The sequence below is a fragment of the Bubalus kerabau genome, chromosome 17 (assembly GCF_029407905.1).
Source record: "Bubalus kerabau isolate K-KA32 ecotype Philippines breed swamp buffalo chromosome 17, PCC_UOA_SB_1v2, whole genome shotgun sequence".
Lineage (NCBI taxonomy): Eukaryota > Metazoa > Chordata > Mammalia > Artiodactyla > Bovidae > Bubalus > Bubalus kerabau.
The window spans coordinates 51552360-51575924 of NC_073640.1; the positions used below are offsets into that span (position 1 = coordinate 51552360).

Consider the following 23565-nt stretch of genomic DNA (forward strand, 5'->3'; position numbering starts at 1 on the left):
ATCAAATGTCTGGTCTGTGTTCTAATTTCCAGATCTTCAAAATATCACATATAACTTTTTGTCATTTCTTTGAAGCAGCATCCAAACAAGGTCACCTAGTGCAATTGATTGCTAATTCTTCTCTTTTAAAAAAAACCAGCTTTATTTCTGTCTTTATTTTTCGGCCATGCGGGGTCTACGTTGCTGTGCGGGCTTTTCTCTAGCAGCAGCGAGTGTGGACTACTCTCTAGTTGGGGTGTGAGGGCTTCTCTTGGTGCGGAGCACAGGCTCTAGAGCGCATGGGTGTCAGTAGTTGTGGTTCCCGGGCTCTAGAGCACAGGCTCAATAGCTGAGGTGCACGGGCTTCATTGCTCCGTGGCATTTGGGACCTTCCTGGACCAGGGATTGAACCTGTGTCTCCTGCATTGCAGGTGGATTCTTCTCCACTGAGCCACTATCACCAGGGAGGCCTGGTTGCTATTTTGTTAAACCTCCTTCTATTGACTGCTGTCCCTCCTTCACTTTTTCCTTTCCTGGCATTTTCTCTGCTAGAGACCCAGGTTGCTGACCCAGTAGAGCAGCAATGCCTCATAGAAACACAGGGACTTCCCTAGTGGCCCAGTGGCTAAGACTCTGTGCTTCCAATGCAGGGGGCCCAGGTTCAATCTCTGGTCAGGGAACCAGATCCTACATGCTGCAACTAAGACCCAGCACAGCCAAATAAGTAAATAAATGTTTTTTAGAAAGAGATACAATAGGAGCAACACATACAGCTAAGGAATTTCTGGTACCTGCACTTTTTAAAAAAGGGAAAAGAAACACATGAAATTATTTTAAACAATATATTTTATTTAACCTCCTCCACCAAAATTATATTTTGACATATAATCAATTTAAAAATTATTAGATATTTTAAATTCTTTTGTTTACACTGTCATCAAAATCCATAAGTATATACTGTTGCCACATCTCACTTGGCACTGGCCACGATTCTATGGCTCAGTAGCCACATGTAGCTCATGGCTATCCGTAGATACGTCTCTGTTAATTGTAGAGTTTCCTGCCTTTGGATCTGGCTGATGTAACCTTATGGTGTCATTTAATCTGTTCCTCTGGCCCCTGCATTTCCTGCAAACTGGGACTTAGGTCACGAAGCTTGATCAAACTCAGGTTGGAGTTTTGGTTTTTATTTTTTTTTGCCAGCACCTTCCTTTATGGTGCTTCATACATCCATTAAGAAGCACAGCCTGTCTCCTCATCACTCCTTTTGTGATGTCAGCAACCATCAGTGCTTGATGTCCAGACACATTAGTTCATTAGAAACTGCAAAATAGCGATATTCTCATTTCTAAATTTCAGACTGTTACCCAGCTTCACATGGTTTCCCAAACCCAAAGCATCATATGATTTCCCAAACTGTACAGATCTTTATATTTTACAACAGGCTTTTCAATTATTTTTATGATTTAAAAGATAAAGTCAGCCTTCTTTTAAAAAAGGACTTCTTGATTTTCCAAAATTGTAACAGAGTTAAAAAGTCTTCTCGGTTTTCAAAATGCTTAATTCATTTGACAAGTATGTGCTGAGTGCCTACTGTGTGTAGCAGTGAGCAAAACATAGACCCCCACCCTCAGAGCTGATAGCCCAGTGGGCAGGGACAGATGAAAATAAGTAAACAAGATAATTTCAGGTTATAACCTGTGGTCTGAAGTAAATGAGCAAGGTGGTGTGCAACAAAGCGTGGTGTAGTCAGCCCTGTAAATTGGGTGGTCAGGCAGGGCCGAGGACATCGAAGCCGAGAGCTGAATGCTACCCTGTGAAGGTAGGAGAGTTTGTAGCCTCCCCAGCAAAGGGAACAGCAAGTGTAAAGGCTGAAAAATGGGAACAAGAGGGGTGCAGAGGAAGCCAGCATGGCTGTTGAGAGGGAGAGAGGCAAAAATAAAGTCTAAGAGGTGATGGGGGGGATGTGCTGAGCCTGGCTGTCTGTGGGGAGGACTCTGACTCTTAACCTTAATGAAATGGAGCTAAGGGAGGATTCTGAGCAGGGGAGGGATGGGATCTGATTCGGATGTTTACAGGGTCCCTCCAGCTGTGTATGGGGGGTGGGGGAGAGACTCTGGGGAGAGAAGAGGAGGAGAAACCAGGGAAGAGTTGCTGTGACCCTCTACTGGGGGATAGAATCGTGGAGGGGGCAGAAGTGTTGTGTCCTAGATCTTTTGAAAGCAGAGCTGACAGATTTGCTGATGGATTCGGTGTGGGTAGTGAGATAAAAGGGAGGAATCAGGGATGACTCAAAGATTTTAACTTAAGCACCTGGGTGGGTGGTGATGCTATTCCTGAGATGGGTAAGACTGTGGGAGGAGAGGTTTTGAAATCAAGAGTTCAGTCTGGCCTTTTCCACACAGAGATGTCAGATAAGGCTTCATCTGTCAAGTGTATGGATTCTGGGGAGCAGTCAGGGCTGGGATGTAGACTTCACAATCATTGGCATGGGATGGCTTTCCGAGGCTTGAGCCTCAAGGCTCTCTCCATGGAGTGTGTATATCTCATGAAAAGAGTGAAGATTTCAGACCTGGGGCCCCTTTAACCTTTAGGTCTGAAAGAGGAGACTCCAGCAGAGGAAACTGACAAGAGTCAGAGAGGAAGGTGTTTCGAAAGAAGGGGGCAGGCAAATGGACAATGACAAAGAGAGAGCAGCAGATCACAAGAGCATGCATAGTCCAGGACGAATGGAGGGGATGGAGTCCCGGGCCCCATGCGGAGCCGGGTGGGGGAGTCAGATTTTCCGAGGGGCAGTGTCACACTATCATAAGAAAAGGAGTCAGGTCGATGGAGCGACAGTAGAAGGTGAAGAGTTCCTGTGTGATTATGTCTCCACGCTCTGTGGTTTCTAGAGCCCTTCATGATTTGCAAAGCATGTTACTCATTTAGAAAGCATTTTTGCAAAGTTCTTGGCTACAAAGCACTTTTTAGAGCCAGAAAATTTCGCTTCTGTTCATACCCAGAGCAACGTTTCTCAGACTGCATGTGGCAAACCATCTGTTGGTCATGAAATTAATTTAGTTAAGTCATGACCAGCATTTTTAAAAATAAAAGAGAACATTGCCGAGCGCGTTACATAGCGAAAGTCAGAGTTGTGTCCCGAAATCTTTTTTTTTTTTTTGTCACATTATAAAATGCATTCTTACTGTGGGTGCTGTCAAAACATTTAAAAGATTTCCCCAGAGAACCTTTTGCAAAAAGTGCAGCAGAGAGCAGTATGAGAATATTCAATGAAAGTGTCTGTAAAGTAAAAAACTGGAAATCATCTAAATGTCTTGTCATCAAACCTTCTTCTATGATGGTTGTCGATTTTCTTTCCTGGAGTCTCCTTCTCTTCCGGATAGAAGGCTGTATTTATAAAACAGGAATACTACACAGCAGTGAAAATGCATTCATCTGACCTATACATCAACATGGATAGATCTTGAAAACACACAGTTGCATGAAAAAATTACATGATTATAATAGCAATCTTTGTATCAAAATAATGTACAGGATACCAAATAAACAACAGGATATAGACAGTAGAAGTACTGACACATACTTCTTTTTTTATTGAAGTAGAGTTGACCTACAATATTATGTTAGTTTCAGGTGTACAACATAGCTATTCAATGTTTTTGTAGATTATACTCCATTTAAAGTTATTATAAAATATTGGCTATATTCTCCTTGCTGTACAATATGTACTTGTAGCTTATTTATTTTATATGTGTTTTGTACCTCTTAATCACCTCCCCGCTGCCCTCTCCTCACTGGTTTGTTCTAGTTTGTCCTCTTTATCTGTGAGTCTGTTTCTGTTTTCTCCTGTGTTAATTTGGTTTTTTTTTTTTTTAGATTCCACATAGAAGTGAAAACATCAATATTCCTCTTTGATCTATTTCACTAAGCATAATACCCTCTGGGCCCATCCTTGTGACACACAATTCTTTCTTAAAAATTAATTAATTTTCTTTTTGGCTGCACTGGCTCTTCTTTGCTTTTCCCAAGGCTTTCCCTCGTTGGGGTGAGCAGGGGCTACTCATCATGGTGGTTTGCAGGCTTCTCAATGCAGTGGCTTCTCTTGTTGCAGAGACAGGCTCAAGGCCTGCGGGCCTCAGTCGCTGTGGTGCACAGGCTTAGTTGCTCCAAGGCATGTGGAATCTTCCCAGACCAGGGATTGCACTGACGTCCGCTGCATTGGCAGGCAGATTCTTAACCACCGCACCACCAGGAATGCCCTGACACATAGTTCTTGGGAAGGATACACCAACTCCAGGATAGTGGTTACCTTGGGGGAGGGTGGGGAAATGGAGTAAGAGAAGGGTACACAGAGGGCTCCAATCACTGCTGGCATGTTTCAGTTCTTAAAAATATAGTAGTTGAAAATGTGTCATCGTGAGCGTTTGTTAATTCTGGGGTGATGAGTATATGACTCTTTATTCCCGGCTGAGATTTGGAGGCCTCCATTGTGTCTGGTACCAATTATCTAGATTCTGAAAATGGAAGGATGGGGGACCAAAGGGTCTTGGGGAAGGGGTAGAGGTGGTGGCATGTATTGCTATCAGTCAGGGCCCTGGCCTTGAGGGGGCTGGCCTGGAGGAAAGAGTGAGGATCTAACTGGGTGATAGAGGGAGCTGTTTGGACAGGATGGCAGGACTGACCTTTGAGGGAGAGATACAACCAGCACAGGGAGGGAGCCAAGGAGAGAAACGCCGCAACTCCGTTCTCCTCCTGCTCCCTGACCCCACCTGGGTGGCTCCCAGCTGCAGCCAGAGGGTCAAGAGAGCCTCTGGTACAGACCACAGGTGCCACTGTAAGGGGTGAGGGTGGGAGGATGGGTGGAGAGCAGGATGGCCAACAGGGAGCTTGGGACAGCATCCCTTTACCAGCTGCTACCTAAGTGCTAGGAGGCTTCCCAGGTGGCTCAGTGGTAAAGAACCCTCCTGCCAATGCAGGAGACATGAGATGCAGGTTCAATCCCTAGGTCGAGAAGATGCCCTGGAGGAGGGCATGACAACCCACTCCAGTATTCCTGCCTGGAGAATCCATGGGCAGAGGAGCCTGGTGGGCGACAGTCCATAGGGTCACAAAGAGTTGGACAGGACTGAGCAACTAAGTGTGCACACGAGTGCTGAGTTTCATCAATTCACATCTTCAGATCAGATCAGTCGCTCAGTCGTGTCCGACTCTTTGTGACCCCATGAATCGCAGCATGCCAGGCCTCCCTGTCCATCACCAACTCCCGGAGTTCGTTGAGACTCATGTTCATTGAGTCAGTGATGCCATCCAGCCATCTCATCCTCTGTCGTCCCCTTCTCCTCTTGTCCCCAATCCCTCCCAGCATCAGAGTCTTTTCCAATGAGTCAACTCTTCCAATGAGTCAGCATGAGGTGGCCAAAGTACTGGATTTTCAGCTTCAGCATCATTCCTTCCAAAGAAATCCCAGGGCTGATCTTCAGAATGGACTGGTTGGATCTCCTTGCAGTCCAAGGGACTCTCAAGAGTCTTCTCCAACACCACAGTTCAAAAGCATCAATTCTTCGGTGCTCAGCCTTCTTCACAGTCCAACTCTCACATCCATACATGACCACAGGAAAAACCATAGCCTTGACTAGACAAACCCTTGTTGGCAAAGTAATGTCTCTGCTTTTGAATATGCTATCTAGGTTGGTCATAACTTTCCTTCCAAGGAGTAAGCGTCTTTTAATTTTATGGCTGCAGTCACCATCTGCAGTCATTGTGGAGCCCAGAAAAATAAAGTCTGACACTGTTTCCACTGTTTCCCCATCTATTTCCCATGAAGTGATGGGACCGGATGCCATGAACTTCGTTTTCTAAATGTTGAGCTTTAAGCCAACTTTTTCACTCTCCACTTTCACCTTCATCAAGAGGCTTTTTAGTTCCTCTTCACTTTCTGCCATAAGGGTGGTGTCATCTGCATATCTGAGGTTATTGATATTTCTCCCAGCAATCTTGATTCCAGCTTGTGTTTCTTCCAGTCCAGCGTTTCTCATGATGTACTCTGCACAGAAGTTAAATAAGCAGGGTGGCAATATACAGCCTTGACGTACTCCTTTTCCTTGAACCAGTCTGTTGCTTACCACCAATGAAAAATGGACTCACTCTGACAGTGGATGTGTGGCTCAGCTTTGTGGAAATGCAGCATTCAGTAATTTTTAAAATATTTATTTATCAGCCGCGTTGGGTCTTTGTTGTGGTGCATAGACTTAGTTTCCCCAGTTCTCCCACCAGGGATGGAACCACTGTCCCCTTGCATTGGAAGACGGATTCTTAACCAGTGGACCACCAGGGGAGTCCTAGCATTCAGTATTTTAATAACTGGTACAGTCTCACCCATGTCAACCTCTGGGTGTCAGCCTTGGGTGGTGATTATATGATCCTGGACTTTTCTGCCTTTATGAAAAGTCCATAGTGGTTTCAGGAAGAGCATCGGGGCTCCCCAGGCCACCCTTCTGACCTCTCCTCCTTCTCCACGTACCCCCCCCGCCCCCTCGCCCCCTGCCAGGCCATGGACAGTCAGAAGCAATTCACCGGTCCGGAAATCCAGTTCCTGCTTTCGTGCTCCGAAGCGGATGAGAATGAGATGATCGACTGTGAGGAGTTCGCCAACCGCTTCCAGGAGCCAGCCCGCGACATCGGCTTTAACGTGGCGGTGCTGCTGACCAACCTGTCAGAGCACGTGCCGCACGACCCGCGCCTGCGCAACTTCCTCGAGCTCGCGGAGAGCATCCTCGAGTACTTCCGGCCCTACCTGGGCCGCATCGAGATCATGGGGGCCTCCCGCCGCATCGAGCGTATCTACTTCGAGATCTCGGAGACCAACCGCGCTCAGTGGGAGATGCCCCAGGTCAGCAGACCCATGCACGTGCATGCTCGCCTCCCGGGGCTTCTGGGGCATGCCCCTCGCATGCCTGGACCCCACATGGGGCTGTGCAGGCTTTGCACATCTCCTTTGCAGACCCCATTGGGTCCCTGCTCCATTCGTGTAAGCCCATGCCCACCCTTTTGCACACGTTGTATGGGTACTGCTGTGCCCTTGCAGACCTTGCAGACCTCTGGCTCTCCCATGCCCACCTTGTGCAGACATGGACATACCCTGATATGGGGCTTCCCCTGTAGCTCAGTAGTAAAGAATCTGCCTGCAATGCAGCAGACGAGGGTTCGATGCCTGGGTTGGGAAGATCCCCTAGAGGAGGGCATGGCAATCCACTCCAGTGTTCTTGCCTGAAGAATCTGCATGGGCAGAGAAGCCTGTGGGGGGCTACAGTCCATGAGGTCACAAAGAGTTGGACACAACTGAAGCGACTGAGCACACAGCATACATACCCTGAGGCAACACCAGCAGCATTGGCATGCCCTCAGTGTGGCTGCTCACAGCACGCCTGCCTCTTGCACACTCACCCTGGGAGCTCTTAATAGTCCGGATGCAACTGTACCCACACGGTGTCCTTGAACCCACGTGGTTACACCCGCCTTGCTCACCTTCCCAGCAGCTCCTGATATGCTCTCTCTCGACATTGACCTGCCCATGCCCACTCTTTTGCACATTCACTCTGAGGGCTCCGGGATGCCCTAATGCTGGCCCACCCCTCACCAGTCACCACGTGCATGCATGCTAAGTCGCTTCAGTCGTATCTGACTCTTTGCAACCCTATGCAATGTAGCCCACCAGGCTCCTCTGCCCATGGGATTCTCCAGGCAAGAACACTGGAGTGGGCTGCCATTTCCTTTTCCACACCAGTCACCACGTGTGCCCCCAAATGCCCTCTGAATTCCTAACACACAATTCCCATCTCACTTGTTGTGGGCCCACCTGTGGGTGCACCTGTCTTGCACACTCATTCTGAGGATGCCAGTGTGCCTTCCTGAAGCGCTAGCATGCCACATGGTTGCCTGCCCCTCACTTATTCACCCACACATGCCCTGGCACACCCATGCTTATCCATAAGCCCTTGGACCGCCCTCTCCAACATGTTCACAAGAGCCCCCCTCGCCCGTGTCCTTGGTGGCCAAGCCTACCCCTTGACCTGATGTGCTCCTAATATGCCCAGCCCACAGTACTTGTCCCTTACATCCTTGCTTGCTCCAAGAGCACACTCACATGGCCCTGGCATGCCCCCAGTCCACCTCACACACTTAGCCAGCACGTGGTTCCCATCCCCCGTTCTCTCACACGCCCACGTGCCCTTCCTGCAGGTTCAGCCCCTGTTGTCCAAGTGGCCCTCCTGCTCACAATCACAATGCACACCAAGACTGTGTGCCCCTTGCACTCAGACTTCCTTTTTTTTTTGTTGTATTTTGGCCATGCTATGCAGCATGCAGGATGGTTCCCCAATCAGGGACGGAACCCAGGCCTCTGCAGTGAAAGCACAGAATCCTAACCCCAGGGTCATCAAGGAACTCCCCCCACTTCCCTTTGGTTTCCCAGATGCTCCCCCCCCAGGAACCCACACACTCCTCCTACTTGCTCTTGCACACCTTTCCCACATCACACAGTATATAAGGCTTGCACTCCCATCAACTCCTCAGCCCTGGGCCCCTCAATTCTCCTCCGTGAGACCTGGCTCATGCACTCCCAGGCCTGTACCCCACCCTGAACCCTGCCCTCATGTTCCAGGTGCTCTTACCCTTATTCCTGGGTCCCCTTGCGTGAGGCGTGAGCATCGTGGTGCATACACACAGCCTGTATGAACTGTAGGCCCCTCCCACATTTACAGGACTTCCCAGGTGGCACAGGGGTAAAGAATCCACTGCCAATGCAGGAGACACAGGTTCAATCCCTGGGTCAGGAAGATCCCCTGGAGAAGGAAATGGCAACCCACACCAGTATTCTTGCCTGGGAAATCTCATGGACAGAGGATCCTGGTGGGCTACAGTCCATGGGGTCGCAAAAGAGTTGGACACGACTTAGTGACTAAACAGCAACAGCTCACACCTACAGCCTCCATCCCTGGTTTTGCCCAGGTCCACACACACCTCCCCCATATTCCCATGTCCACAGAGCGCACTGAGCCCAGCATGGTCACCTTCTCCCCCACATTCTACCATGCCACCTTGGCCCCCTCACACCTGATACCTCCCTAAGCCCCTGTGCCCTCTCACAAGGCTTTTGCACATCGACCCCCATCACATACTCCACCAGAACCCCCAAGATATTGCTCACTCATCTGTATCCCTTGAAGCATCACTGTACATTCATCCTGCTCTCCAATCTGGCTTAAAAGCCACTGCATCATCCTTGCACCCAGGATGGCCGCACATCCCTTCATCTGCAGGAAACCGTGGCTCATCACTGGTCCTTCACACTCTGGAACCTGCTGTGGGAGCTCCAGCCCCCCACCTCTGCCCCTCAAATGCACTCCACGGGCACACTCTTTGTTAGTGTTATTCCTCCAAACACTCACTTCCTCCTGCTCACTCCTTGCCATTCCCACCTTCTCATGGTCCCAGGAGTCCATGTCTGTCTGCATGGCCCTCCAGTGCTCAAACAGCAATACCGAGATAGCAGGCACGTAGGGCATTTCGTAGGCGCCAGGCCCTGTTCTAAGCACTCAGCATCTATTAACTCATAAGGGGAAACTGAGGCCCAGAGAGTTCCATCTAACAGTGGTAGAATTGGGATTGGAACCCAGACAGGCTGGCTGCAGAACCTTTGCCCTCAACCACCACGCCCCCTTTCTCAAAGAAGCCAAAAACATCGATTCTGGAGCCAGCTTGTTGGGAATTCAAATTCCACCCCTGTCACCTTTTGGCTGCGTCACCCTGATCAAGTGACTTTCTGGGCCTCCACTTCTTCATCTGTAAAATGGGGATAACAGCCCATACTTCTGGGATGGTTTGTAAGGATTAATTTTGATTACTATACACAAAATGCCAGGATACTGGCCCTGGCCCAGTTGAAATTCATACAAGTGCACCTACAGCGAGCGCAATACAGGTGCACTCCTCGAGAAATAAAAACCACGATGATGCTTAGAACAGCAGCGAGCGCCCGGCCGCCTTCGCTGTGGTCCCAAGTGCCCGCCGACGGCGCCCCCATCATGTCCCCTCCGCCCCGCGCTGCAGGTGAAGGAGTCGAAGCGTCAGTTCATCTTCGACGTGGTGAACGAGGGCGGCGAGTCGGAGAAGATGGAGCTCTTCGTGAGCTTCTGCGAGGACACCATCTTCGAGATGCAGATCGCCGCGCAGATCTCGGAGCCCGACGGCGAGCCGGAGGAGGACGAGGACGAGGGCGCGGGCGCGGCGGAGGCGGGCGCCGAGAGCGGGGAGGAGGGCGCCGCGGGGCCCGAGGGCGCGGCGGCCACGGCGGCGGCGGGCGCCACGGCGCGGCTGGTGGCGGCCGCGAACCGGGCCATGCGGGGCCTCAGCTACCGCAGCCTGCGGCGGCGCGTGCGACGGCTGCGGCGGCTCACGGCGCGCGAGGCGGCAACCGCGGTGGCCGCACTCCTCTGGGCCGTGCTGGCGCGCGCGGGCGCGGCGGGCGCGGGGGCCGCGGCGGGCGCGCTGCGCCTGCTCTGGGGCTCTCTCTTCGGCGGCGGCCTGGTGGAGGGCGCCAAGAAGGTGACGGTGACCGAGCTCCTGGCGGGCATGCCCGACCCCACGAGCGACGAGGTGCACGGAGAGCAGCCAGCCGGGTCCGGGGGCGACGTGGACGGCGAGGGCGCGGGCGAGGGCGCGGGCGATGCCGCCGAGGGTGCGGGCGACGAGGAGGTGGCGGACCAGGAGGACCCGGGAGTCGCCGACGGGACGGTTGCTGTGGCCGATGGGGGGCCCTTCCGACCCGAAGGGGCCGGCCTCGGGGACATGGGTGACACGACGCCGGCGGAGCCGCCCACGCCCGAGGGCTCGCCCATCCTCAAGAGGAAGCTGGGGGTAAGAGGGCGGGCGAGGGCTTCAGGGCTTTGGAATGACTGAAGTAGGAAGGAGGGTGAGAAAGGGGAAGAGAGACTGTAATAGAGGGTGGGTGGAAGTGCACAGAGAGAAGGAAAACAAAAAACGACGGTGAGAGGGCCTGAGAGATGCACAGAGACGCACAAAGAGAGAGACACACTCAAAGACCGACACAGAGATGGAGACCTGGAGAAAGGCTCCCGGTAATACGCGCAGTGTTTCTGGGAGCCACGGAGAAAAAGACATCTGGAAACAAATAGAGCCAGCGATCCAGAGACCAAATTAGAGGGGAAGGGCGATCAAGTCCTAAAAAGACCCAAGATGGGGTCAGAGACACTGAGGGAAAGACCCTCAGAGATACAGGCGATTGTGGGGAATTAAGTAGCCCACTTGACAGAAGCCCCTAAAGCATTCTCAGGCCCTCAGTGCAGAGTGCAGGTAGGGGTGCCGTTGTCAAGGTGATGAGAGGCCCTGTGGGATGAAGCGCTCCACTGGGAGTCAGCCTGACTCTGCACAGTGCTTTGGTCACGGCTGCTCCATCTTTCTGAGCCTCAGTTTCCCTCTGTAAAATGAGAATTATACTCCTTTTCTGGTGAGGGTGGAAGGAGAGTACACCTCAGACTGCCTAGGAGAAAAGTGCAGAAAGGACACGGAGAGGAATAGGCAGGTCTGAGGGGCACCGAGGGAGCGGGCTCTGCCCTGATACTTGCCCGGCCGTCAGGTGGATGGAGAGGAAGAACAGCTGCCTCCAGAGCCAGAGCCGGAGCCGGAGCCCGAGCCGGAGAAAGCTGAGTGAGTGGCCTCAGGTGCAAGGGCCCAGCCCCTATCACTCCCTCATGGACTGGGAGCCTCCTGAGGTCAGGGCCTGAGGCTGTCCTGGTCACCCTGTGACCTCAGCATCACTCAGCCCAAGCCCAGACCCAGAGGAGGGCCTCTGTGAAAGATGGTAGAGGAAGAAATGCTCCTCTCTTCCCCACAAGCCTTTCTACCAGCCGTTCCCTCCGCCTGCAGCACCCTTCCCCATGCTTGGTCTCAGCCTTCCTCCTCCTTCCCATGTTGGCTCACCCATCTCCTTCTCCTGGAAGCCTACCTTGATTCCCCTGCTAAGATGAAGGGGTGTTTCCTCCTCAGGGTTCCCATGAACCTCTGAGCTTCCCCCATCCCAGCCCTGACTGCTCTGGGCTGTGACTGTCTGGTGATGGGTCTGAACCCCATTGGACCCGCACCCCTTGAAGACAGGGCCAGAGGTTGGTCTCACCACTATGTCCACAACACCATCTAGACCTGGGCCAGGCATGGGAGGGGCCCCACACTTGGCTTTGAATGAATACATGCATGCATTTCCCAGGCACCTTCTCATTCTTTGTGTGTCCTGCCCTGCAGTGCTGAGAATGGGGAGAAGGAAGAAGTCCCCGAGACCCCACAAGAACCTCCCAAGAAGGCAGCTCCCCCTCCACCCCCTCCAAAGAAGGAGGGAGCTGGCGGTGCAGGCCTGGAATTCTGGGGAGAACTGGAAGTACAGCGGGTGAAGTTCTTGGTGAGGACCCAGCAAGGGCATCCGAAGCCCCCTCTCAGGGAAACCCAGCATTCACACGACCTCTGCCCCCACCCTGTTCTTGAGCCCACCTGTGCCCAGCTCACCTCTGAGGGGAAGCCAGTCGGGGCAGAGGGCAGAGATGTCCCCAGAGAGAGCAGGACCTGGGCACAGGGCAGCATTTTCAGGTGGTCCTCCCTTGGCTCCTCAGCCTCTCCCTGCTCACAGTCCTTATTCCCACCTCCATGCCTTTGCACACCTGGGACTACCTGCTTCGATTTCCCCCTCCATCCTCTATCCAGAGCTAAATCCAACTGAAGCCATGGCCTATTTCTTGGCTCTCAGCCTTCAGGTGGGAGCTGCCACACAAGCCCCAGCTCCTCCTGTGCAGGGGGTGGGGGGAGGTGTGAGGGAGACTCACCTCCTCATCCAGGCCCAGAAGAAGGGAGGGTGAAATTTGGGAGGGCAGGGCCCAGGGCTCCACCTGTCCTGTCTCCTCTCCAGGCCAGTCTGACATGAGGGGCTGAGGAAAACATGCTGGACAAAAGGGGGGTCCTGTGAGGATTTGGGGAAAGAACAGGGAATGGAGAGAGCAATGGAGAGGAAAAAAGGAAAGGAGAGTTAGGAATAGATGTCCTCTTCCCGGGGTAAAGCAGACCAGGCCACCTTGTCCTGGAAGCAGCATGGCAGAGGGGTTGGGAGGGTAGACTCTGGAGCTGGACTGCCTGGCTTCAAAGCCCAGGCCTGCCACTTCTTACCAACATGACCTTGAACAAGACAGCTCACTCCCTGAGCCTCCGTTTCCTCATCCAGAAAGTGGGCACATCAGCGCAGAACTAAACAGTTCATGTAGATAAAGCACTTAGCCCAGGTCTTGGTATACAGTAAGCACTCAATAAATGGGAAGTTGTGGGACGAGTTATTCAGGACCCCAGTGCTTGGGTTGTGGGTGAATGTTGGGATAAATTCTCCAAGGGAGAGGATGGACTGTGAGCTCTGTCTTTTTCTTTCTCTCTGCATCTTAGAACTACCTCTCAAGGAATTTTTACACCCTGCGATTCCTTGCCCTCTTCTTGGCATTTGCCATCAACTTCATCCTGCTGTTTTATAAGGTGCTGGTCAAGAGGGGCTGGGAGGATCAAGTGCTGATCTGGACTGTGGGATGGGAGGTTCAGTCCCAACAGGTCCCCAGGGCCCTTGAAATTCACTAGGGACAAAGGATTGGGCTCAGGGTCCTGGGGAAGGGTCAGGCCGGACACGTGGATCTTAAGACCCTATAGGGGTGAGTATAGGTATCTGGGTCCATCTGGAACACATGCCTGAGGGCCCGGGGGAGTTAGAACAGCGAACAGGTTGTGGGTTCCACATTCAGCTCTGCCACTGGCCAGCCCTGTGCCTCTGGGTGCAGGCCTTGCCCTCTCTGCAGCACCCACCAATTCAGTTACTTCTCTTTGCTTTCACATAAGCTAAAGAGAAATCTGTGGGGAGGAGGCAATGGGAAGCTTATGGGAATTCTTTTAATTAAATTAATTCTCAATTCTCACAGTTCAGGGACTAAGATCCTACATGCCATACAGTGCTGCCAAAACAAACAAACAAACAAAAAAACACATGTAAAGCTCTCAGAATAGTACCTGGCATATAAAGATGCTGTATGAATAGATGATAGCGACCACTAATTTTAGTATTGGTATTAATGTTAGTGTTAAGGGAATTCCCTGTCAGTCCCTGGTTAGGCCTCCTCTTTTGCTGCCAAGAGCCTGGGTTCAATCCCTGGTTGGGGAACTAAGATCTCACAAGGTGATATATATATGCATGTGTGCTAAGTCGTTTAAGTCCAACTCTTTGCGACCCCATGAATTGTAGCCTGCCAGGCTCCTCTGTCCATGGGATTCTCCAGGCAAGAATACTGGAGTGGGTTGCCATGCCCTCCTCCAGGAAAATCTTCCTGACCCAGGGATTGAACCTGTGTCTCTTATGTCTCCTGCATCTATAGGTGGGTTCTTTACCACTAGTGACACCTGGGAAGACCCTGATATATCTGTGTGTGTGCACATTAAAATTAGCCTCTCTTTAAGGCTCTACTATCAAGACAAATCAACTCTGTTTTCAGTTCTCCTGTCACTCAGTTCAATAGTCAAGATTCCCAGAACAGAGTCTGATTTGCTAGCTAGGATCCTGGACCTGCCCCTTGATCTTGATTGACAGTCCTGTGGAGACTGCCTCTGACAGGGGCCCAGACCAAACCTCAGGCATGGAGGCTGTTCATTTGCTTTGTGGGTTCAGGCTGTGGTGGACCAGGTACCAGGACCCCTGGTCCCCACCCTGACTGACCTGTTCCCCCCGCTTTAGGTCTCTGACTCTCCACCCGGGGAGGATGACATGGAGGGGTCAGCAGCTGGGGGCCTGCCAGGAGCAGGGTCTAGTGGCGGCTCTGGCTGGGGCTCGGGGGCTGGAGAGGAAGCAGAGGGCGACGAGGATGAGAACATGGTGTACTACTTCCTGGAAGAGAGCACGGGTTACATGGAGCCTGCCTTGCGGTGCTTGAGCCTTCTGCATACGCTGGTGGCCTTTCTCTGTATCATTGGCTACAACTGCCTCAAGGTGGGTCATGACCACAGCCTTGGGGCCGGGACCTGTGTGTGTGTGTGTGTGTGTGTGTGTGCGCGGTGGAGAGGGGAGAACATGAACTGGGGCCCTGGCTGAGAGGATCTGGGACGGGGGCTGGGGTATGGTGCACGGCATTGGGACAAAGGGGACCTAGGGCTGGGGTAAGGCCAGGGGCTGAATACAGGATTGGGCTCTTTAGCAAGTGTGATATTCAAACTGGGAACTGATGCAGCTCACACTGAAGAGATGGGTCCCATGTTGATGTTAATTTCTGGATCAAGAAGCACAATTTGTCATTTGGGACTACGTGTCATACTCTACGTGCTGGTCAGCTGGTGAATCTGTGAGGGTGTGCGGGCCTCAGACACAGCCTGGGTGCCAATAGGGGGATGTGGATTCTGACATAACTGTGCCCGAAGCTTCGTGATGCCCCATAAATTGTGTTACAAAAATTTCCACTTGAGTTCCATGGGAGCTGACTGTCCAGCTAATCTTGATACTTTACAATTGGACGAACAGAGTTCTTTGGGCTTCGAACGTCTGCATGTGCAGTTCCCTCTGCCTGGAAGGCTCTGCCCTACTTTGATCTCCTCTCACCTGCCTGATTCATTCCTCCTCCTTCCCTTGGGAGGCCACCGACTGCAGCAGGCACCAGTTCTGGGCCCTCCTGGGTTTTTTGCGCATCCCAGCCCTGACCTTATCATTGCATTTCCCCACCGCTACTACCCTGATCACTCTGGGAGCGCAGCTCTGCTGTGGGGTCTCATGAAGGCTCCAGCAAGACATCCCTGTTCCTGCCGAGGCTGTGGTCTCCTGACACTCCCCCCTCCACAACCCTGTTTGCCTCCGTGCACTAGGTGCCCTTGGTGATCTTTAAGCGGGAGAAGGAACTGGCCCGGAAGCTGGAGTTTGACGGCCTCTATATCACGGAGCAGCCTGAGGACGATGACGTGAAAGGCCAGTGGGACCGGCTGGTGCTCAACACTCCGTAAGGGCTCAGCAGCCCCCGTAGTGGGTGGGGGAAGCAGAACTGGGGTACCACTCCATCCCCAGCCCAGGCCTGGAAAGCCTGGGGTTCCAGGTGCTGCCGATCCTGACTCATTCTCTCCAAGCCTCCACCTTCCTCTTTGTAATACACACCGGTTGCCTGTGCATTAAAGTACCTGTGGGGGTGCTGGTGACACGTAGAGATTCCCGGGGCCCCAGCCCAGGAGATTCTGGTTAAGTGAGTCTCCAGAGGCGCCCAGGAGCTGCATTTTAAACTCCATCCTCACGCAGGATTCTCACCAGGTGTCATGAATGGGAAAATGATGAAATCATTTGTGTTTTGAACTGAGCCCAGAGAGGAAATGAGGGTTATGCGGGCAATGTGGTGGGACACTGGACCCCCAAAGAGCACTCCCAGCCCATCCCATTCTCCCCAGGTGAAGTCCCGTCTTCCGTGTTCATACAGCCAGGCTGCATCCTGAGAGGGAGGCATGTCTAGAATAAGAACACCAGGTCAGGACTTCCCTGGCAGTCCAGTGGTTAAGACTCCATGCTTCCAATGCAGGCAGCGTGGGTTTGATCCCTGGTCAGGGAATTAAGATGCCTCATGCTGCAGGAGCCAAAAACAAAAAACAAAACAAAACCTGGTAAATAAAGGGCCAGAAGCATCAAATAAAATTAAATGAAACAGCATGAGAAAGCCCTCTGCTCCCTGGACGCCAGAGCGGGGCCAGGCTGCTGGCTTCAATTCCCCCCGACCCCCATCACACACTCTTGCCTCCCCGTCTCCCCTCTGAGTGCAGTTCAGGTCTTTGTACATCCCCGTCACCTGGGCTCCACCGATGACAGCGGCGGGTCCTGGGGTGGGGGCAGGATGTTAAGGTTGACCTTGGACAAGCGTCACCTGGCCTGGGGTCTTTAGAGCCTGATCCTGAGTGAGAGGTTGACCCCACTGTCTGGGATCCCCTGTGAGAAAAGCATTGGAATTCCAACCCCACCCCACCCCTACCCCACTCCCACCCCAGTCTGGCTGGCAGTTCCTGTTCCTTCCTCCCCTAACATCTTGTGGCTTCTTTCTCTTGGCAGGTCTTTCCCCAGCAACTACTGGGACAAGTTTGTCAAGCGGAAGGTGAGACGCTGCGAAAGGGGAGGTCGAAGGTCCTCCCCAGCTGGGTCCCTTGATGCCACCAGCCCATCCGAGCCCAGTCAAGCACTTGCTTTGTGTGCAGCCTTGGGCAAGGGGCTTTGCCTCTCTGAGAAGCACCTCAGTTTGCCCGTCTGGAAATGGGCATGATAATCACCCCCCACGCCCCCCTGTAATGAGACGATGCATGTGACAACCTCAGCAGTGCCTGCCGCACAGTAAATACTTCATGAATATTAGTTTTGAGGGAGGAGCTAAGGCATCTTATCTTCAGTACATAGACTCTGGTGCTGGATTGTCTGCTTTTCTCTTTCTTGTTAATATTTCATTAATTAATTTGACCACATTGGGTCATTGTTGCGGCACCTGGGATCTTCATCGCTGTACTCAGGCTTCTCTAGTTGCGGCGCCCAGGCTTAGCTGCTCTGCGGTCTTGGGAACTGAGTTCCTCTACTCGAGACAGAACCCATGTCCCCTGCATTGGAAGGCAGATTCTTATCCGCTGGATCATGAGGGAAGTCCCTTGTCTGCTTTTCCATTCCTGGGTGTGTCACCCTTTCTGTGCCTCAATTTCCATCATGTTGAGTGAAGTACTAAGAGGGCTGACCCCACTGGGTTGTTGTAAAGATTGTTTGACCTGCTTCGTGAACAGTATCTGGCGCAAAAAAAGACATTAGACAAGTGTTGGCTGTTAGAATCATTCATTCACTCAACAAAAGTTTATTGAGTACCTCCTGGGTATCTAGTCAGTCCTACCTACTAGGAACTGTACTAGGGTTCCTAGCAGTAAACACATCTTGGCCCTTAAGTTGGAAAGACAGATGAGGAACACATTTATAATGTTCAGATGGTGATAAGTGTTGTAGGAGAGAAAAAGACGGCACGGGGCGGGGAGGAGTGTGTGGGGGTTGGCCCAGAGAGATTACTCTTTTGTGCAGGGTGATTAGGAGGTGAGGGAGTGAGGCAGGTGAAAATCCGGGGGAAGTGTGTCCTGGGCAGGGCGAGAATGGCAGCTGTAAAGGTCCTGGGGCAGGGATGTGCCTGGAGTATTTGAGGAGCTGTGGGGAAGCTAGTGGGGCTGGAGCAGAGTGAGTGAGAGGGTGAGCAGGAGGAGAAAAATTCATCAGTGATGGGGTTGGGGGGCAGTTATATAGGATTATATAGGGTTATATAGGTTATATAGTTATATAGAATTCCTTGCCTACCTGCCTAATTATAATAAATTATCCCAATTAATTTGGCTAATGAGCTAACTGGTGGGGAGCACTTTATTACTTTTGGACCCTACCCCTGAGGATCTGAAGAAAGCTCTGGCCCTTCTCCCCAGAAAAATGCACCCCCAATCTCTCACACAAAGTTCAGAATGTCCCCAGACCTCCCCCCGACAGAGCAGACCACCACCTACCCCACTCCAGTCGTGTCTGCACAGCTCCATGCTCCCCGTGCAGGTCTTGGACAAGCATGGGGACATCTATGGGCGGGAGCGGATCGCCGAGCTGCTGGGCATGGATCTGGCCACGCTGGAGATCACAGCCCACAACGAGCGCAAGCCTGAACCACCCCCGGGGCTGCTCACCTGGTGAGCCAGGGAGGACTGCCCCCACCCCCAGGCCTGGGGCAGGTGGCCGTGGTCTGACTCTCCAGCATCTGGCCATCCTTGTTTTCTCTGCCCTACAGGCTTATGTCCATCGATGTGAAGTACCAGATCTGGAAGTTCGGGGTCATCTTCACAGACAATGTGAGGAGGGCCCCGTAGGTGGGGGAGGGGCCTGCAGGTGAAGGGCGCTAGGAGGGTTGGGGGCTCTGCCCCCAGGTATCCCTGACCAGGGACCCACTCCTGAGCTCTGCGCACTTCTGATCCTAGGGCACCCTCAGTCCTGCCTAAGGCTCCTTACCCTCCACACACTCTTTGTTTTGTTTTCCTTAATTCATTTTCTTTCATATTTAATCATTAATTTGGCTGCACTGGGTCTTTGCTACTGCACACAGGCTTTCTCTAGCTGTGGCGAGTAGGGATACTGCTCTCCAGTTGCAGGGTAGTTTGCAGCACGTGGGCTCAGTAGTTGTGGTGGACAAGCTTAGCTGCCCCCACAGAATGTGGAATCTTCCTAGACCAGGGATCAAACCTGTGTCTCCTGCATTGGCAAGTGGATTCTTAGCCACTAGACCTCCACGGAAGACCCAGAACACACTTACATTCCCAGACTACATCCTTCTGCAGAGGGTTCCCCAGCTCCTCGAAGAATGGCTTCCCACACCGAGTGCTCCATTGTTCTAGAGTGTTCCTGATCCTTCAAATAATTGCTAGCCAGAGATGGCACCCTGACCACCAGAGCACTCCCGATGCTCTTGAATGGTCCTGGGCCTCCAGAGTGCTCCTTGACCCTCATGCATGCCCGCTGACCCCTGGTTTGTGTGCCTACAGTCTTTCCTGTACCTGGGCTGGTACATGGTAATGTCCCTCCTCGGGCACTACAACAACTTCTTCTTTGCCGCCCACCTCCTGGACATCGCCATGGGGGTCAAGACGCTGCGCACCATCCTCTCCTCCGTCACCCACAATGGGAAGCAGGTGTGGAGGGATCTGCCCGAGTGGAGTGAACCTGGCAGGGGCCACCTTAGCTGTCCCTTAGGAGGGATGGAGGGTGAAGGCTGGGCAGCTCGGATGAGGGGGGCGCAGGGTTGGGTGAGGAGGGGCAAGGCTGGGCTGGCTGAGCCAGGGTGGATGTGGGTCATGAGACCCCGGCAGGAGGGCCATCTGGGCTGAAGTGGGGCAACAATAGAGAAGGTGGGCATGGGGGAGCGGCAAGCCGAGCGTGGAGCTGACCCGCCCCCTGCCCGCCCCCAGCTGGTGATGACCGTGGGCCTCCTGGCGGTGGTGGTCTACCTGTACACCGTGGTGGCCTTCAACTTCTTCCGCAAGTTCTACAACAAGAGCGAGGATGAGGATGAACCTGACATGAAGTGTGACGACATGATGACAGTGAGCTCCACCCCCCCACGCTCTTGGATCTGTTACCAGCCGTCCCTGACCCTTAGTTTTCCCATCTGTAAAGGGGGTTAGTAGTAGGACCTACCTTGGGACTTCCTGGGCTGTCCAGTGGTTGACTCCCCCTTCCAAGGTAGTGGGCGTGGGTTCAATTCCTGGTCAGGGAGCTAAGATCCCACATGCCAGAGAGTGCAACCAAATTAAAAAAAAAAAAGTAATAGAACCTACCTTGCAGACTTATTTCCGGGGTTAAGTGATCTGACCCTTGTGAGGTACTTGGAACACTGCCTCAAGGAATGGTAGCCACCGTTGTAGTATTTGAGCTTTTCAAGGTATTATCATTGGAAAGGTGCTCAAGCACAGTGCCTGGGGTTGATAGTTCTACCTCCCACGCTCTGGTGTCCTCACCTGTGGAATGGTTGCATAATAATAGAGCCTATATCCCAGGGTTGCTTTTAGAACTCAGTGATGCTCCCTGGTAGCCCAGCGGTAAAGAACCCACCTGCCAATGCAGGAGAGACGGGTTTGATCCCCGGGCTGGGAAGATCCTCTGGAGAAGGAAATGGCAACCCACTCCAGTATTCTTGCCTGGGAAATCCCATGGGCAGAGAAGCCTGGTGGGCTACAGTCCATGGGGTCGCAGAGAGTTGGACATAGCTGAGCACATACGATGCTCCCTGACCATCAAAGACTTAAAAGTTTAGAATAGTGCTTGACAGGTATTAAGGATTCCATAGACATGAGCTACTATCATCATTATCTATCAGGAAAAGTTTTATGCCATGCATGTTTCTATTTTCTCTTCTCTTCTAATAAGTGGTGGTCATCACCCAAATTGAGTTTAACCTACTATAGGCAGGGGTCACAGTTGAAAGAATCATTCCAGTGCTCTATCTCAGAATGGCCTGTAATCTGGCACTATGCTCACGGGACCCATCTGGTCCCTCAGTCTGATATTTGAGGCCCCACCAGACTTGGTCTTGTCACTCAGCCTTGTTCCCACCAGTCACTGGTCTTAGCTCTTACCCAAGACCACTGGGTTCTCTCACTTCCTAGAGACACAGAGAAAAAAAAAGTGTAAGGTCTTTTCCAAGTCTCAGGCAGACCATGTCCTTCCCTCTGCTCAGAACCTTCTTGTGGTTCCCCAGTGCCTTCATGGTGTACAAAGCCAGGGGAAAACTAGCCTGGCCTGAGTCTAACCACAGTCCTTGCCTTTTGCTCTCTGGCTGCCTGGGCCTCCCTCAGTTCCCCTAAAATCATGTGTTTCCTCCCAACCCAAGCCCTTTGCATCTGACAGTCTCTCCACCCGCCCTCTCCCTGGCCCTACGTACACACGCCTATTCACTTGATGCCTCATCTTCAACTTAAATGCTGCCTCTTACAGGAAGCCCTCCGTGACCATTAGCTGGCCCTTATTTCTCTCCTTGCTCTTGCTCACAGGAACTCTATTTCCAGCCTCACTGAACCTCTTTTCAGTTCCTCACAGGAGCAAGATGTATTCTTTCCTCCCCAGCAGTGACGAAACACATGTGGTTTTCTCTGCCTGGAACTCTCTCTCCCACCTAACATTTTCTTCACGTTTCCAGTTCACACATGTCCTCTCTTCTAGGAAGCCTTACCCTATCACCCAGGCGGGGTCAGGCTTTCAAAACTTCAACGTTTCCTGTGCTTCCCCCATCTTGGCCATGATTACACTGTGCTTTCCTGGCCCTGAGCCCTCCCTATCACAACCCTGATCATTTCTGGGCTGTCACTATCTGATGCCAAGCTTGTGAGCCCTGTAAGAGCAGCGTTCAGGGCTGTCTCAGTCATTGCCGTGTGTGCCCTGCTCCAGCCAATCTGGCGCCCTGTAGGTTCTCAGTGAATGTCAAAGACTGAACCCGCGACTCGTGTTTCTCACCCTGCCCCTGCAGTGTTACCTCTTCCACATGTACGTGGGTGTCCGAGCTGGTGGGGGAATTGGGGACGAGATAGAGGACCCAGCAGGCGATGAATATGAGCTGTACCGGGTGGTCTTCGACATCACCTTCTTTTTCTTCGTCATCGTCATCCTGTTGGCCATTATCCAGGGTCAGTGCTCATCAGGGTCTTGGGAGTGGGGGCTGTGTCCAGAGGCAGGCTAGCTCTTTAGCGTACAAATCCAGGATCTGTCAGCCTGGATTCATGTCCTCACTCTACCTCCCTCTACTGTGAGACTTTGGGCAAGTGACCTCTCTGAGACTCAGTTTCTCCATCTATAAGATGAGGATATTAATTATACTAGCCACATAAAGTTGCTGCGAGAATTACGTTAATTCATAGGTGGTAAGTATCTGGCTCATGGTAAGTGCTCAGTAAACACTAGGTATTATTTTTAGTAAGTGGGGTGAAATTAGAGAGATGGGGTACAAGACTCAAAGGCAGATAGCTAGAAGAGGGGGAAGCCTGAATTAGGTGAGAAGTTAGACACTGATGTGTGCCCTGCAACTCCCCCCAACCCCCTAGGTCTGATCATTGACGCTTTTGGCGAGCTCCGAGACCAACAAGAGCAAGTGAAGGAAGATATGGAGGTAGGTCATGTCTGAGGGGCGACCCTGAGGGATTACAGGACCCTAGGGGGTGGAACGGACCTCGATTCTGATGTCTCCTGCCACACACAGACCAAGTGCTTCATCTGCGGTATCGGCAGTGATTACTTTGACTCGACACCGCATGGGTTCGAGACTCACACACTGGAGGAACACAACCTGGCCAATTACATGTGAGTGTGGGCCCATTGGCCAAACAGGAGGGTGGGGCGTGGCCCCCAACAGCGGGGAGGGGAGGGAGATACTATTGACTAGTCTGGGGCGAGGGTGTGGTGTCCATGTGGGTGGACTCCCAGCCAGCTAATCAGGAGAAAGTAAGGGAAATCGTGACCTGTCTACTGCTGCCTCCCATCCCCAGGTTTTTCCTGATGTATCTGATAAACAAGGACGAGACAGAACACACGGGCCAGGTAAGGGTGTGTTATTGGAAGGACAATGGGCAGGGACGTGGTGAATTTTAATATAAGGCCAGGCAGCAGGTGGCAGTGAAAAGCTCATGTCAATATGAAGCATTTGAAGATGTGACCAACTACCTCTTCCCCATCCCCCACCGCTAGGAGTCTTACGTCTGGAAGATGTACCAAGAGAGATGTTGGGATTTCTTCCCGGCTGGCGATTGTTTCCGCAAGCAGTATGAGGACCAGCTTAGCTGAGACACCCCCAGCTGGCCCTTCACCCCCCACCTCAAGTGCCTTATTCTCACAGCAAACCCCATAGCCCTCAAACCCCTCCCCACAAGGCAGCTGGGGGGGAGGGGTGACCATGTACTGACAAATAAAGTCTGTGCTACACCCCTGACATCATTGTATTGGATTGCTGA

The 23565-nt window shown here is 52.3% G+C and overlaps 1 protein-coding gene across 5 annotated transcripts in view; it reads left to right on the plus strand.

Annotated features, from left to right (window-relative positions):
• The window catches only part of RYR1 (ryanodine receptor 1), a 127992-nt gene extending 104429 nt beyond the window's left edge, over nucleotides 1-23563 (plus strand). For 3 of the 5 annotated variants that reach the window (XM_055554322.1, XM_055554325.1, XM_055554323.1), the window contains 17 exons: nucleotides 6530-6871; nucleotides 10090-10896; nucleotides 11636-11706; nucleotides 12298-12451; nucleotides 13474-13560; nucleotides 14801-15052; nucleotides 15916-16046; nucleotides 17132-17174; nucleotides 18638-18768; nucleotides 18867-18927; nucleotides 19615-19761; nucleotides 20038-20172; nucleotides 22092-22248; nucleotides 22663-22727; nucleotides 22818-22918; nucleotides 23104-23155; nucleotides 23303-23563. In XM_055554322.1, the coding sequence (XP_055410297.1) occupies nucleotides 6530-6871; nucleotides 10090-10896; nucleotides 11636-11706; nucleotides 12298-12451; nucleotides 13474-13560; nucleotides 14801-15052; nucleotides 15916-16046; nucleotides 17132-17174; nucleotides 18638-18768; nucleotides 18867-18927; nucleotides 19615-19761; nucleotides 20038-20172; nucleotides 22092-22248; nucleotides 22663-22727; nucleotides 22818-22918; nucleotides 23104-23155; nucleotides 23303-23398 (2832 nt within the window). In that variant the 3' untranslated portion in view covers nucleotides 23399-23563. The remainder of the gene's footprint in view (nucleotides 1-6529; nucleotides 6872-10089; nucleotides 10897-11635; nucleotides 11707-12297; nucleotides 12452-13473; nucleotides 13561-14800; nucleotides 15053-15915; nucleotides 16047-17131; nucleotides 17175-18637; nucleotides 18769-18866; nucleotides 18928-19614; nucleotides 19762-20037; nucleotides 20173-22091; nucleotides 22249-22662; nucleotides 22728-22817; nucleotides 22919-23103; nucleotides 23156-23302) is intronic. The other 2 variants (XM_055554324.1, XM_055554326.1) reach the window with 1 other exon arrangement.
• Nucleotides 23564-23565: the final 2 nt, after the last annotated feature.